At 40.3% G+C, this 16,504-nt stretch overlaps 1 protein-coding gene across 1 annotated transcript in view; it reads right to left on the bottom strand.

The window, feature by feature from the left end:
• PDE7B (phosphodiesterase 7B) overlaps positions 1–16,504 on the bottom strand; it is a 134,710-nt gene that overhangs the window by 6,721 nt on the left and 111,485 nt on the right. Inside the window, exons 4-9 of the mRNA XM_009999230.1 lie at positions 12,335–12,486; positions 10,995–11,058; positions 9,339–9,434; positions 7,603–7,703; positions 5,997–6,128; positions 243–334 (exon numbers count right to left, since the gene is read on the bottom strand). Of these exons, the coding sequence (XP_009997532.1) occupies positions 243–334; positions 5,997–6,128; positions 7,603–7,703; positions 9,339–9,434; positions 10,995–11,058; positions 12,335–12,486 (637 nt within the window). The remainder of the gene's footprint in view (positions 1–242; positions 335–5,996; positions 6,129–7,602; positions 7,704–9,338; positions 9,435–10,994; positions 11,059–12,334; positions 12,487–16,504) is intronic.

The following is a 16,504-nucleotide window of genomic DNA, read 5'->3' as shown; positions in this document are numbered from 1 at the left end:
TGCTGGGACTCCTAATGTTCCCAGCAGCAGAGGTGGCCTCAGCCCTGTGCTGCAGGAGCGGCAACGTCTCAGAAAATACTTCTGCTATATAACGTTGTCTCATGATTTCACACTGGCGCCAAGAGAGGGCTGGAAGTTCAGCCTACTCTGAATCCTGGGCCTCTTTGCCAGCCTCCTTTTAAGAAGAGAGATGGAAGCCACGGGCCAGTTCCAGGGATTCCTTTCCCCCAGCAGACACTTACGTCACCTCCTTGGGCAGGTGGGCGAGGAGCCGTGACTCCCGCAGCATCCCTATCGTAGATCGCCAGTGGTGATTTTCTAGCACTGAAACATTCTGGGGAGGAATAAAAGGAATACATTCAAGGATTAGGCAGATGGTACAGATGGTACATGGTACACATGGTATCCATGGTACAGATACAGATTCGCCACACTGCATAACACCTAGAGCTGGCTGGAAGGGCTGTAATGTTGAGCCTAAAATGTGTGCTTTTTAGCCACCTTCTGGATTTGAGAAATTGGTCTGAATTTCTAGAGGTAAGGGCCTTGTGCTTCCAGGTCTCCTAGCTAAGGCCAGCCCTAGAGTCCTGTTATTCTACGGGTTTTCAGGCCTGCTGTGAACAGAGGAGCTAATCTCATCTAAGTGGGAGGTAGCTTGCATTCTAACAGATTTCTTAGCAAATGAATTAAAGACCGAGTGCAAAATCCTATTTCTACCTCCTACTGATCCCAGGTTGACTTCTCAGCTTCTACAATTTGAAAGCAGAGTGGACAAGTAAAAGAAAGCTAAACTGCCAAATCTCCTTTGGAGTCAGAGAACTGGAAGCTGTCTGCAGCTGCTCAGTGAAAGTAAGAGGATTATCAGTGTCACAGAGCATCTGCAGGCTTCAGCATCTTAGTCTGCAACAAATTTTGAGTCCTTTTTGTTTGTTTGCTTCCAACTAAGTGGAACCAAATTTCAGCTGAAAAAAAATTCCTAGGGAAAAAACCCCAGCTTTCTAGGTTGTCTGTAAATTACAACTGGGTATCTTATGTCTGATGACTTTGTATTACTATCTTAACACACACTGCAATTGCCAATCACCATCCATTTAGTTCACAGAGTACTTTCCACCACTGAATGCCTCAGAAACATCACTCATTGAGAAACCTTTAGCATAATTCTTCTGATTCACAAAAGCACCCACTTGCTGCAGAGAAGCAGCCCAGGGGAGCACCCTTCCCATGGATGGCACAGACCTCAGTTACAGCCAGTGATATGCACAGTGTGAATGAGACAACAGTCACCTGGCAGGAGGGGCACTCTCAGGGCAGTTATGGCACCTGATGCCTGCTTTGGGCATTTCATGGCTTTTGCAGTGGACAAGCACTGGATTAAAAAAACCCCAACTCCCCAACTGCAACCAAAACGTTTTGTGCAGGCAGCAGCACAAGAACTGTCACTGCCACCTGGGAAACCAGAGCCAGAATTCCCTCTCTGTGGACACTGGGAGTCTCAGGCTCTGCCCTGCAGTCCCACAGCTCTGTGGTGTAGGTGCACTAATGCTGCCTTTCCCGCTGGATGGGACGCAGTTTCCACTCCTGCAAGAGGGACTGAACAGTATTTCTCCTTAAGCTTTCTCCATTCTCTTCTGTAATCCTGTCACATCTAATGTCTGTTGAAACACTAAACATTGCCAGTAACCATGGTCCAATTTGCATTTTGATCATCTTGGCTGTATTTTTTTCCCAATTTTGTGCTCAAAATTAGTGCAAAGGTGAGATTGCAAATTGGGCTGATTTCCTATTACAATACTTTTATGCAATCAGTTCTGTTGCTTTTGAATTCACACAATCACTGATACACTGCTTTGGTATTTCTTTGTTGCTTTTTTGTTTGTTTGTTTCCCTAATTGAAATCATGGATCCTGGGGGGAAAAAACAAAACCAAACCAACCCCAAGACTTTCCAACCATGCAGTCTTAAGTCCTTTTCCTTGGAAGAGCTGACAGATTTAGAACTCAGGATCAGCTACGCAATATCTGAATTACTTTTGACAGTGATTCTGTTCATTAGCCAACTTAAATACCCCTCTTCTCCTTTTGCCTAAATACATCGGGATGGACTTTTGCAACCCTGCACTCTGACCAAGAAAAACATGGGAATATAATAGGTCATAACAACAATTTTTAAATATTTTTTTTCTTTCTTTCTCTTCACTAATCTCTGAGCTAAATCCTTGTCCCAACAGTCACCTCAAATCCACAGGCTGCCATCTTCCCACCCTAAGGTAAATTAGACAAACCCTGCCTGACTGTCACCTTTGGCTTTTGGGAAGGTTTAAGACCTTCAAATAAAATAAGCTGTGTGCACAGCTCCTGCCACCCCAGTCTGTCTGTACCCTTGGAACCTCCCAGCTGAGGAGAACCCCCTCGGAGCACCCTGTGCCCCCACGTCCCTTCCAGCACAGTGGTGTTACTTGCTGGGAGGAGCTGCTTCAGCAGCACCTGCTTCACCTGGGAATTACACTCCATGGATGCAGCTGCTCTTTGGCCACACACCTTAGTGTGCAGGTATCGAAGAATTCTCTTTCATCCAACTAATAGTTACTCAAAGGGAAAAGTAAACTCAGGTAACCATCCCAGAGCATTTCAACTCCTGTAAGTTCCTGCTCTTTGCCTGCTGCTGCAGGGAGCACTGAAAGGGAGGGAAGCTGCTGCGCTGCCTAGCTCCCCACACTTCAAGCTCTTGGAGGAAGGAAAAGGAAAGGTCAAGCTAAAAAGTGACAACGGAGCATGAAGTCATATGACTGCCCTGTTAAATGCAAGCAGCCAGAACCCCTGAAGCTGAGCAGAGTCAGCTATTCCACCTAGGAACACTCTGCTAACTTATTAAGGCTAATTGCCGTGAGCTATCTGATTGTCTTGGCTGGTGGGGAGACAACCCATGAAGGGAAAAGTCTCCATGCTGCCTTGCAGAGTGGGGCTCTCAGCTCTGATCTCCAGAGAGCTTGCTTCCCATAACTTCTTATGCTTCTCAAAATGGAGCAGCAGAGGTTTGTCTCAAAGGCTGCATCCTAGGAAGCCTCTGTCTAAAATTAGTGGATGGCTGTAACACAGACTTCAGGACTGTGAAGAAAAAAACAACTTTTCACTTAGAGTCTCACAAAATCTCCAATCTGTGACTTCCTGTCAGCTGCTCAAACCACCACACCTGACATACGCATTTGGAAAAGAATAACTTGGAGAGGAAGACTTGCTATTAATTAGATTTTAATTAATTTTAGTTCAGAGTGGAAGGTGATCTCTTAATTTCTTTCAATCTGGTCATCCATTATTAGTCATTGAGCAATGGGCTTAACTACACAACGTTAAATACCTGAAAAAGATAATTAAATTAGAAATTTATAGGAATTAATACATAATTTTCAAGAAAATAAAGTTACTTTTCTTTTTTTTTAAAAAAGCAGTATGACTTCTGGTGTTAGGTTTGGTGTGGAGTTTTGGATAAATACAAGGCAGGATTGTATCGGGCTGAGACACCTTGAATTGTATGAATTGTATGCTGTTTTCTGTATAAAGAAGCAGAAATAATGTTGGATAAGCCAAATGTAGTAGAATTTGAGTTATTTGTGACTTTTAAGGTTACAGAGGCCTAAGACAATTATAATTAAGCAATAATAAAACTTTTACCATGTATTTTAATGGTCAATAAAAACTAGAAGCAAAGTCTGCATCACATAGCAAGGAGGCAAAGTGACCTCCAGGTCCCTACTGTCACATTTCACACTCTCAACTGAAAAAACTTGAATGAGGCACTCTTGTTTTTGAGGAAAATTATGGTGCCTCACATGCAAAGGACTATTGTTGAAATTACCCTGTAGATTAAAAAAAAAAAAAAAAAAAAAAAAAAAGTCTTGGGTCTTGCATCATAAAATAGGGATTTAATTTGAAAATTAATATTGCAAGTTCTGAACTCCTCGGTGATCACACCTATCTTCCTGAAACATGATTCTGTTCAAACATGCCCTTCAGAATTTGTCAAACACTTTGAATCTTTTGTCAAATACTGACAGACCTCTTTTTGCAAAACTTATTTTACTTTTGCAAATGTAAAGTTCTAACTTAAATTTACAATCAAGAACAAAGAGATGCCACAAGCAGGTAATCTTAAGCCTCAGTTAATACTGTCTCGGTGACAGATGATTGCCAACTATGTTCTAATTTACTTTTGTTTGGTTATTTTTCTGATTAGCCCCAGCAGTTCTGTGGCTCTGCCATTTAAAAACTAAAAGCCCTAGAACTTTTTTGTTTCCATTTCAAGCACATGTTAAAGTCCCAATCTTGAGAAGAATATAATTTATTGTTTTAAAGACTATTCACTTAATCTAAATTTTTGACTAAAAGTGTTGTCAGCAAAACTTGTTTCCAGCATTGTTATTTTTATTGGCATTCATATACTGTGTACTACTAAAATCTTTGGAAACAATCTGGGATCAATTTCAGATAAAATAATGTAAGTAAAGCTTGCTAGTAAACATTTCTGAACAGAATACTTAAAAATCACATTTGCTGTTGGAAGATGACATTTGCTGTATTGTCACTGCCTTTTCTAACCAACATTTGAAAATATCTTCTAGCCCAGTTAGCTGAGCAGAAGCCATGTCATCAAGATAGTAGTACTTTATTTTAGCTACAGATCTTTCAGACTAGCCAGAACTTTCAACCTAATTATATATTGCTGTTTCCCACTATTAATGTGTTGTTTATACCTTTTAGTAGAGGCAGGGTTTTTGTGGAATGGCTCTCCCGACTTCTCTTCAAAGCTTCCTTAACATTACCTTCCTGAAGTCCCCTGGCTTTTCTCCCTTTCTCCTCAGCTGGCCTGACACTTAGGGAAGTCTGGAGCAAAATGCATCACACAGGAATGGGGGTACAACTACTCTCCACTTGTTAAGGATGTGTAGAGGTACACAGCTGAGAGTCTTCTTTAGTTAGATTAATGTTTAATTTGGGATATTCTGCTTCTGATACCTTATTACAAACCAATACCACCTCCATTAATTAGCTATGTATTATGGTTAGTGCAACCAAAGTGATTTACAGCATTGCTCTGGCATGTATATGTAAATAAAGAGTGGAGATATGCATATACAAGCACGTGTGCAAAGACTGTACACACAGGACAGCTGTAGATAAAATCCAGAGCTACAGTGATTGCCATGGGCCAAGACTACAAATAAATTTTAAAAGGACCACAGAAATCAGGGCAGGATAAGTTTGTTGGTAGTTACTGAACAAGAGGGTCTGTGTTTTTGTTTCAGGAAGTCTTCTACTACTGCTTCCCAGAGCTGGGAACTATACCAGGTGAAGGACAACTTGGTACTTATCCCAGGCTTCTGCTTCTCACTGAGATGTCTTGTTGGCTGCTCTCAGAAACAGGATACTGGTCTAGACAGCCTGTGGTGTGACCTACACTGGCTGTTTTCATGTCTTTCCTTATATCTCTAGGCACGTTTGGGTAAGTATCTACAACTTTTCCCTTGATTTCCGCTATCTACTATTTTTTTTTTTTTTAATTGCAATATTAATTATTTAGTTTTACTAGAGCTGCATGAAGTAAAGGTTTCTTTTATAGTACTGCTAATTTAGATCATGCCTGCTGCTTCCTTGGTCACTGAAAGAAGATGAAGAACAAATTATTTCTCTGTGATTTTAGCCCTCCTACATGTTTCCTTACCCCAGAAGATCTACAGTAGAAATAACCCAGGCAACCGACTTGGCTTAAATGGCCTCAACCAAATCTGACATTTCCACCTTCTTTCCCATTTTTATCAGCTTTGCTGTAAGAAGAGAAACCTAGTGAGGAGCTTCACTGACATTTTCCAGACTCTAAATTGCAGGTTGATTTGATCAACATCCCCCCACTGCCACATTCAGGCGTGAAATTTCACTGCAAATTGCTTAGACCCTCCTTGACACCAGTGTATATACCATCCACTTGATGAGCAGTCTCACCTGGTACAGGCTGGCAAGGTGGTGTTTAGTTTTGATCAGGAAAGGCTGGTTGACCCCTGGATGATCCACATCATGAGCTGCAGCAGCCAGCAGTCCGAGCATGATGTCCGACGGGGTGAGGAAGTTGGCAAGCTGAATCACAGCATGTTAATCAAGTTGGCATGTTCATCACAAGAACATGAACAATACTCATTTATTTTTTTCTTTTGGCAGATAAAGGAATCAGCTAATATCATGGCATTGGTCAGTTTTGTAGGACAGTACACAAATGTAAAATATAACAGCTTTTTAAAGGTGACTGTTGAACTAGCATCTATAAATGTATTAGACCATATACTCATATTTTATTAGTTTGTACTTCTTACCTGTTTACTGTTTCTGGCAATGTTAGGATGGTTGTTTTAAGAAGCGCTTGAGCTTAGGCTAAATGGTTCAGTTTTATAAAATAAGTATGCTCTCAGGTTGGCATATGTTAGCATACATGGTAAGGAACATACATGGCTTCACACAGTATTTAGTAATACCAACAGTACATCGAGCTTCATTTTTCTAGCACAGTACTGTGCTGTAAAATGCAGAGTTTATAAACTTTTGAAATGTCAAACTTGGCTACTGGATATCTCATTTCAAAGACAGGCATTGTATTAGAGAAATGATTTACCTTTCTAGCTTCAGACATTCAAATTTGAAAAACTGCCCAGATTTTTTTTTCTACTATACTGCTTATCATTCAGAAGCAAATTTTGTTATTGTCGGGGAAAGAAATTGAAGTCTTAGCATTTTGTGTTCCTGAGCATGAGGCAGTTATTACTGGTCCAATGAGTCTGTACAAAGTACAGGTCTATGAGCTGAAAGAAGCATCCTGTGATGAGGAATGAAAAGCAGTATGGTAGGGATTCTGGAGATCTTATGTCCTCTGCACTTTTTGACAGCAGGGACTTGCAGATCTCACAGGAGATGGAAATACAGGAAAGCTGGGACCCTCTCCTGTCCTCACTTACCATTTCTATATTCTAGTCTAACAGTTTGCTAGTTCTAGCAGAACTTCCCTTCAGTTGAGTCAAGCCAGGAAAGATGAGTTCTATTCTTACACTGTGGCTCAGCATTACAGCACGACAGCACCTTCCAGTGACACCAACAGCAACGTCACAGCCTCAAGCTGCGAGGGCTGGCTGCAGCAGAGGACATTCTGGCAGCAGACAGATTCAAAGGGAATGTCTTCCTCTTTCCTGGTGTTGCACTGCCAAATTTTGGTCTTCTGAAATATGGAAGTGAGGGGCTTGTGCCCTGAAGGGAGGGAGGCATGGGCAGGCACTGCTGGGCTTGGCTGGGGGTAAAGCAGCCACTCACAGTTGGCTGGTGCATGGCAGAACTTGCTGGAACGTATATGCCAGCACTTTGATATGTCAGCTGTGTGATGAATAGTGACTGCAGAGCTTGCTTCAAGTGTCTGTAATCTGCAGCTGACTCTGCTGCTGCCTCGTTGCTCACTTCAAGTATGCAATATTCTCTGCTATTTTTTTGTTTTGTTTTGTTTTTCCAATCCTAGAAAGGTAAAATATTGAGAATTATCTGAAAGCAACATCAGAGTGAATGTTGTCATTACCTTGGGCTCCCTCAGATAGCAGTGCATAGCTTGTGTGACATCAGCAGCATGGACAGCATTGTGATATGGGTTTTGGCTATGGTAATCTTCTTGAACCATAACTGGGAACCAAAACAGAAAATAAAGATCCTTTTGTCTCTGAATGCCATGGCAACAAGTAGAAACTGGATTTAAAACACAATTTGAGGTTTTATAGTCAGCTGCCTAAGGAGTTTCTTCAAATATCTGTAGCTTACTTAGACTGGTGCTCTTACTGGGATACCTTTAGAGAAAAAATGCATGAAAGGATTTGTGAGGCCCAAGGGGATATACTGGCTCCAGTTCATAAATCAACTCTTTCTTGCTTTAGTGAAGGCTCTCATTCAGGAGTAAAATAAATAAGGAAGAGAGGGAAATTTATCCTCAATGGAGTGTAATTATTTACATTGCTGTCATAGGGGAGTAATGTCATTAAGGCAGTCTCACCTATTTTACACTGTCAGGGGGTGAGGCCCTGACAACACGGCATCATTTGTTACTTGAATGACTAGCAGTGGTCAAAGGCATTCCTACATCCTCCAGAGAGAGAATCAAAAGATAAAGCATTGGGGTATTCAGAGCAAAATCTTCGGTGATGATTTTTGTCCCATCTAACCACCCATTTTAAAATACAAGTCCCTCTTGTTTTACTGTGCAGGGCTGGAACTGGTCCAGCTGGAAGACTGAGAGACAGCCTTTTAACTATCATAGAAAACCTGGAAGGTGTCTACTTTGCTCACCTGGTGCAGTGCCTGCACCATGAGGTAGTCTCAGGGCAACACCACATCAACAGTGGAAGCTGCACATGACCTTGCTCAAGGTGCTCTCCTAGACGCTATCAAATCAATCAAGCAGAAGGGTAAGGGACATGGTACTTGTCTCCAAGTCCTAGTCTTCTGCTTGTTTCCAGCTCTACAAGCGTTTGAAGTTACAGTGGGTAATCCTTTAAACCCCGAACACCACTAGCTCCAGTTATCTGAGCATCCACTTCACGGCTGCTCACCAGAGTCAGGAGTGGCAGGGAGATTCTGTCTGCCTCCACGCCAGAGGAATGCTTCCCAGAAGTGACAATTATGCAGTCTTAAAGAAGAGGCCTTGCCTTCGAAACTCAGTGTGACAGCCTAACAAACCGGCATTCAGCTGCACTCAAAACATGATGCAAAAACTCACTGATTTTGGCCAGTTTCTTCTTTTGGTTTGCTGACAGCATGGGGCTAATATTTCTGTTGGCAATAACAGCAGCAGGGGCTTTCATCAACACTATTCAGTGCAGACAGCTTGATATAATTTGTTAAATTTTGCACATAAGCTTTTAACTGCCCTGGGTCTCAGTGGTCTATTAGTGACTAAAATAATGACACTGCACCACAACTGTGCTGTGCAGGGGTAGGTTTTGCAGTGTCTGCCTGGGCCCATTTGGGCAGCCACGTCTCTGCCTGGCACACTTCATTTTCCATCCCCACTGTATGTGTGGTACTGGGATGCTTCAGCCCAGTGCAGAGCCCTCTGAAGTCCCTCCATTGACTTAGTAAGTAGTGAGACAAGTACCCAAGTCCCTGTAAATGGTATACTAATATATATCACAGATTTTTTTTTTACTGAAATATTTGCAACAACATCATGGCTTACACAGATATGCAGACCAAGCTGGTGCCTTCTTTCATGCCTTACTTCAGCTGTAAACCGCATTTAAAGACATCTTTATGGTGAGCACTTACCTAAAAACCTGTGTAATGTAACCATATCTAACTGGAAATGGTGAATAAGTCCATGCACATTGAAGAGGTGACAAAGCAGTGTTACAAGACTGTTTCCTAAAAGCAGAAAGTAACAACTCTTAGCAGAAAGTAACAACTCCTTGACATGTAGTTGCAAACCATGCAAGACTAAAAATCTTGGTAATGTTCTATGAGTCAGCTCCCATCACCTTAGCTCCTATCATATGAGCTTAGGTGACACTCACATACTCAAATGACTCCTATATAGAATCAAGATTTGATGGTATGGCTGTATCATTGGTGGCCACTCTCCTGTCTACACGCTGCTTCAACATGACACAGATAGTGAACTGACATGCTTTTAACTGGAAGGGTCTTGACAGGCTTGTTTGAGAGCCACATCATCTTCATAATCCAGGTCTACCTCCAGAAATGACAGAAAGAAGAATGTCTTCTCTGCCACTTCAGTTTGCCATACTGTACTAATTAACAACTGAGAAATCAGCAGTCTGTAAGTACATTTTTTATTCTACACATGGTTGTACAAACATGTAATTAACCCATGTACCTAGCTCAGCTACAATTACATCTCCTAGTGATGATGCAGAAAAGATGAGTTTCGGCATTTATGGTCTCCAGTCCCACTGTAATGTACACTGACCTTACTGTGAATCCAACACCGGGAATACTGGCAAAACGGGGCCTAACCACTATTACACGATCAACTGTCCATCCCACATCTTTTAAAGGTTGCACTGCACAATTCAGCAGCAACGTCTCCAGAAGTTAGCAACAAAACTCCAAACCAACCAAACCATACGATGTATAAACAATGTTTGAATTATTTAATGGACCTCAGGAAAGAAAATAAATACATGTACAAAGAGGACATGGAAACTTATTTGGTCTTCACTCCTGAGCAGGGGTGCAGAAAGGTAATTTAGAAGAGTTATGCCTTTGCCTCCTTTGCCATCTGCAGCCCTTTCCACTCTTCACTGCCAGTCCCTCAGCTGAAGTACCCTCTAAACCAACTTTTTTCTGCATGTTCTGCCACAGCCAAAACTAATTAGATTGGGGTTAAGGAATGAGGGATCTTGTTCCTATGAGCAATACTGAAAGGAGGAAGGTGGGAACATGACCCTCTTCAGCAGTTACCAAGAAGCACTGCTTAGGCACTAGCGGGGAGGAGCAGGGTGCTGTTACAGGCATATACTGAGACAAAATATTTCGCAGGTTTTTACCATCTTAATGGATTTCCTAATTTTTGCTGCTGAATAGAAGCATGGGTATCTTCATTTAAAGGTATTTCACATTGAAATAAATCGACTGATTATGGAGGTCTGGACTTATCAACCAATGTATCTAATTCAAAGTACCTTTGGAATTTCCCAGGTAAAGGAAACTGAAACACCTCCTTGAAAAGGTGACCACAATAAATATAGGAGATTAGATTAATACAAAACCACACTTAAAATACTGTCCTATAGATGTGAGCATTCTGGGAAAAGCCTGAAAATGTTCAAGGATGTGATTTTAAGAGAAGCTAACTGTGTCTAATTTCTCTTCAGTGATCTAAACTGGAAACGTTCAGCAATTAATTAATTAGGGATTTTTATAATAGTCATATTCAGATAAAATCTTTTAAAAATTACTTACCATTTGTCAAGCGGTCAAACAAGAAAATGTCAAAATCCCACATTCCCACTTTGGATAGCATGTGCTAGAAAAAGCAAATATGAAAAGGCAAATGACTGGTATATCAAACTGTAAAGCAGATTTAACTTAGCATTCTACATCAATCACAGGACTGGTTGCTGCAGCATTAAAGTTTTGCATGGGGAAGTGTTAGAGATGTATTTGAAATATCTGACATTGGGAACCAAATTTAGCTATACTGAATAAAATACCACTTGCACTTCTAACTGAGGAGGTTTTGGACTTGACACTAAAATATCTTCCATATCAGGCTCCAATTGTGGAATAATATAAACCAAAACATATGAACATAGTCTCTTTTACTGTACAGCTTTTTAATTGTTCTTTCATATTCCAAAATCAGTTCAGTACAAATTCTCTCAGATTTTTTTTTTTTTTACAGTAAATCACAATATTAGCTCTCACAGTGAAGATGAGTTGCATTCTGCTAAACAAACCAAGAAACAGAAATAGGTTTTATAAACTTAGGTACAGTGCTTGTGTGAAGCCCCCTCAGCCACACAGAAGAATCCATCATTATCACCATACACAGCATTTTTACAGCTACATCAGTTCAACCAAGAGACCAAGTCTGGACTGACTACACAACCCTTCAGTGGTGTATTGTGTGAATGAAATGTGTGTTTACTTCCATCACTTGGTCTATATCCAAAACCATTCTGAATTCTTAATTACTTTCTAACACCTGGCACGTAGTCTTCTATTGCAGAGAATAAAAATGGCCTGGGCACATAACCCCAATGCCACCAGCTGTGCAAGTTTTGTAAGAAAACAGCACTCAAAGCAAGTGTAAGAGCTGCAAAATAAGAGAATTACCTTCTGATTATTGTGAAATTCTTTGCAGTGAACTTGCCCTGTTTCCTAACCTTTGCCATGTCAGAGAGCTATACTGGGTTGCCTAATAGCTGCTCCATGCCAGCTGAGAGACAGATGTCTCTTTTCAAGAGGATGAACTAAATCCTGTGTTGAGGCTGCACTTACTTAATTCAGTATCTCAGCCAGGGATACACTTAATCCTTTTATAAATCAAGATTGTAACTTCAGTTGACAGAATCTGAAAATGCTGAGTAGATTTAGACAGTTTCTTTTTGTTTTGAGACTAAGCCTTCAAAGTTGTAACCACAAAGGAGGAATGGACAGTCTGTTTGCTGTGAGGCAGGCAAGTAACGTGGGTAATTTAAGAAAGATCAGTCACATATTTGCTTATCAGAACACTGAAACAAAACTGACATTCTCTGGAATATTATTTAAAACAAGGGAGATCAGGAGACCCATCTTACCCTTGCTTGCCCAAGGTAGTCCTCATCCAGTAGGTACAGAGAGGCTTGTGGTACAATTCCACGCAGTAACCGGGATGCATGGAAATACCTCTGGAAACTTAACAGTCTTTTCACTTTTTTCTTGGTGCCGATTTCCCCTGAGAGTGTAGTATCTGTGAAAGGCAATCAGCACACAAACCATTAAGCCCAAGGTGAAGGATGACATTTTCACTTATTTAATAAGAGAAATAATAAAGCTTGTGCTTCTTGCCAAGCCACATGAAAGAGCAGTATTCAAATCCCTGTCCTTCAGCATAATGTATCTGTTTATTTCAGAAAGGATATACATTCTCGCAGTCAGAGTAGTAATGTAGGCCTTGGAAGATGTGAGTTCAGCACACTGCCTGCCATAGGCTTTAATGGGATCCAGGCTCAGTCACTGGGGGGGTGATAGATCACCTAACAGTAGCTGTCTAGAGGGATCCTGAATTACTAGGCAGTTATGTACAAGAAAGCTGCTCTTACCCTTCTGTGCCTCTGTTCCCTACCCATTCAATTGAAAATAGCATTACCTTGCTACCTCACAGGACTGTCACTGGAATACATCCCTAACATTGCACAGCACTAGCCTACAAGGCGATCTTGGATACAGAACCAAAAAAGTGACACCAAAATACAGTTTAAAAGCACAAATGTACGACCCACTTTTGGAAAATGAAAGAGGGAAAATAGTAAGAGTAGGTTAATCATCCTATCATGTTTCCTGCTGTTCTTCCTACATAGTAAGGCAAATTAGAAATTAAGACAATCTTTCAGTGCTAAATTTAGGAAAACAAGTATATTCAGGCAACACATGTATTTCTGGATACACAAAAGAGTATTTTTTTCCATTCTACCAGGATAATTCTAATTCCCTAAAACTGTATTAGGAGATTTTCATATAGGGCTAGATGTGACACAAAAATTCAAGGAATTCTTTATACAGTGATTAAATAAGCCATTGGAGTAATTAAATTACCTTCCTGTTAGTAATAATAATATGCAGGCTTCCTAAAACTGATAAGGACTTAAGGAATTTCATCTGGACTTTTTAACAGAAACCTCACATACAGTCTCGATGCTTTCACTTTGCAGTCTGGTGTAAGTTTTGGCAAACGGGAAGACAGAAACTGGACAGTTCATAGGTGGTAAGACTCTACACAGTTTTATTCATAAGAGGAACCTTGTGAGAAACTGAAGATTAAGGACTCCTTTTAGAGAACAGAAATGATTGCTTGAGATAAGAAGCTGCCTAGCAATCAACTGGATTTCATGTTTAAATAAGAGCTCAGGAAAAATATTACTGGACTGAAAATGACTCTCTTGATTCTATTTTTTTTATGCAAAAATGATATTTGTTCTGTAAAATTAAAATATGAATATATATGCTGTTTTTATGAGTATTATTATACTGAGAGGTTTCTTAGAGAAGTCATTAGGGTTTAATTGGATCGTAGATGGTTCAGTGTTCGATTTCTCCAACAGCAGATGTGTGAGAACCTTCTGAAGCATGCTTCTGCCTTAAGTAATCCAACAGCTATTAAGTAAAACAAAGTCAGTGACAACAAAAAAAACTATATACTTACACACTGAGTATCAATAATTAAGGTATTTTCTTAGACCTGTAAGTCTCACACTTCTTGTGGGCATTCCAGAGACCTCACTGAGTTGTAATAATGTAAAAGCACAACATAAATTTTATTGCAACTTGACAAGCCATGTGTTTTCAAGACTGCAAACAGTAACAATGTTACCACTGTACCAGCCTGAAGGTTAGATTTTCATTTATGATCTGCCAGCACCTGTCTTAATTCTCTCACACATTTTAAAAGCTGGAACAATTTCATGGCCTGCTGAAGGAGTGACTAACATAGGTGTTAACAGCTACCCGGTGACAGGGACATGTGGAGGAACTGGTAGACTTGTTTTTGTATTTCTTTTAATTTATATAGTGTTGCTAAGAACCGGCTGGCATTCAGTTTAATTCCTGGATAGCAAAACATGCTTAACATTAACTCATTTTTTAAACTTTGTCAGCTGTTTCTCAACCTCCCACCTTTCCTGATTCCATCTTTGCCCCCAGACTGCCACTGCTTTTGGGTGACACGTTTAAACTTTAACATAAAGAAAACTTCCCCTTTGTACATGAAAAATGAGTAGTTGCTTCAGCTAATTTTTATCTAAGTTAGTATCTGCTTTTTCAGTTAAAGACAGATAACTGAAGTTGCCTCCTGTGTTCTCTTGAACTGCCTTTAAAACTCATCCAAAGTGTTGTTGCGGATGATCTGAAGGTGAAGGTTTGGCCCAAGTCCCAATAAGCAGCCGTATGTTGGATTATGAAGAAGAGGTTCTTTTATCCTTTGAATTAGCAGATTATTTCAGGAGCACAAATATTTTCCAAACTACAAATACATTAGGTTTAAAGAAATAATTTCTTATTGTGAAACAAATTTTCTGAATTCAACCATCAAACTTTTTGCCACTGCTTTGTCATGCTGCTCTGGATGGCTGTCCCGGGTCTCAACTGAAATTTAATTATTGGCAGATGGCGCCTCTGAAACATGAATTGCTGCTTCAGATGAGGACTGTATTACAATATATCATGCAAAAAAAGATTACCCATAGTAATCTGTTGCCCTGTATTTTCATTCATAAGGGAGTGAGTTCATAATACTGATGAAGAACGGCAGGAAGCGCATTTTCAAAACTGGGCCCCTGATGGAATATCCCGAATCCCGCGCTGCAGTCTATCCATACGCAAACTCTGGATGTTGACTTAAAGGGTATCATGTTAAAATCACATCCTTTGGGCCATTTCCGTCATAAGTGATTTGTCTGTGAATCACAGGACTTGTCAGATGATTGCTATGACCCTGAGCAGGTTGTTAGGCCATCCACAATAAAGTACCTCATTATGATGGTGTCTGGCATAAAACTGGACTAAGACTCTGCTCCTCTTCAAGCACAAGACACCCCAAACTATTATAATCTCATTAGCATTATGTCTTTCCCCTAGAAAAATCGGTGTCAAACAAAAAAAGAAAAAAGACAGCCATACTAAGCTGAGAGAAAAAGGACAATGACAAAAGAAGAGCAGAAGGTGAAGCAGCTGAGCGTGAGTGCTCAAACTCTGTCCCCAGCTCAGCAGCCGCACCTGGATCTCCTCGCACACAGGATCCACCAGCTGACACAGTATCATGATGCAGTTTTAAAATTAAATTAAAGGTTTAGGTGAATGACTTACAACAACATGCTGAGCGTACCACCTCTTTACTGACAACTGTAAATTTCAATTTAAATTCTCAATTTTAAATTTTTGGTGATGACACCTGATGCAAGTCGTGTAATGACTTTGAAACATAAAGAGTTATCGATAGCTATTTCTAATTAGGTTAAACTGAATTACAAGTAAATGAATAAAAAATATTGTTGCAGATATCACTGAACTTCAATCAAGGAACTATGGAGGCGAAAATATACACTATATTATCTAGCTGAAGAACACAAGCTGCAAGGCTCATATGGGAAGGATTTAGTAATTATGTGCAATTTTGAAATTAACATGAAAGACATGTTGTTTATATCCATAAAACTTCCCCTGACAACTGTGTTTATCTTCAATAATTGTGATAACTCCTGAATGTTTTGTTCACCTAAAAAAAGCATCATTTATATCTTTTTAAAAAATGCACATTCTCACATGCAGTAGAGTTACTGCTTAGCACAGTGGCTGGAGAATCCTGTCTTTGTATATAGAACAAAGTGATTGTATGGATTACATACAGATACACATATTGTGTGGATTACACACACATTTACACAAGTGCCCACATAAGCATTCCTGGCAAAGCTTAACTTCTGCCTTCAAAACCACAGATGGCCTGAGCTCACAGCGTATCTCCTCATGTGTTCAAGCAGGCAGCCAAAGTGGTTGCATTTTTCCTTGGGTCATTTGATACCCACATCACAGTTATACACTATCAGACCAGGGGATGATGTTGGGTTACCATATGTGGCCCTCAAGAAGTTAATAGTTACAGGAATCAACAGTCGCCTTCTCTCTCCTAACAAAGTTCCTCCAGTTACACAGATCTGCTCGCCTTAATGTGATCCACGGCTCACTACATCCCAGCCTCTGTTATTTCAGGGAAA

Source organism: Chaetura pelagica, unplaced genomic scaffold (genome assembly GCF_000747805.2).
Source record: "Chaetura pelagica isolate M959 unplaced genomic scaffold, ChaPel_1.0 scaffold90, whole genome shotgun sequence".
Lineage (NCBI taxonomy): Eukaryota > Metazoa > Chordata > Aves > Apodiformes > Apodidae > Chaetura > Chaetura pelagica.
Note: the sequence above shows the minus strand (reverse complement) of the source record. Positions and strands in the feature narration are given on the sequence as shown.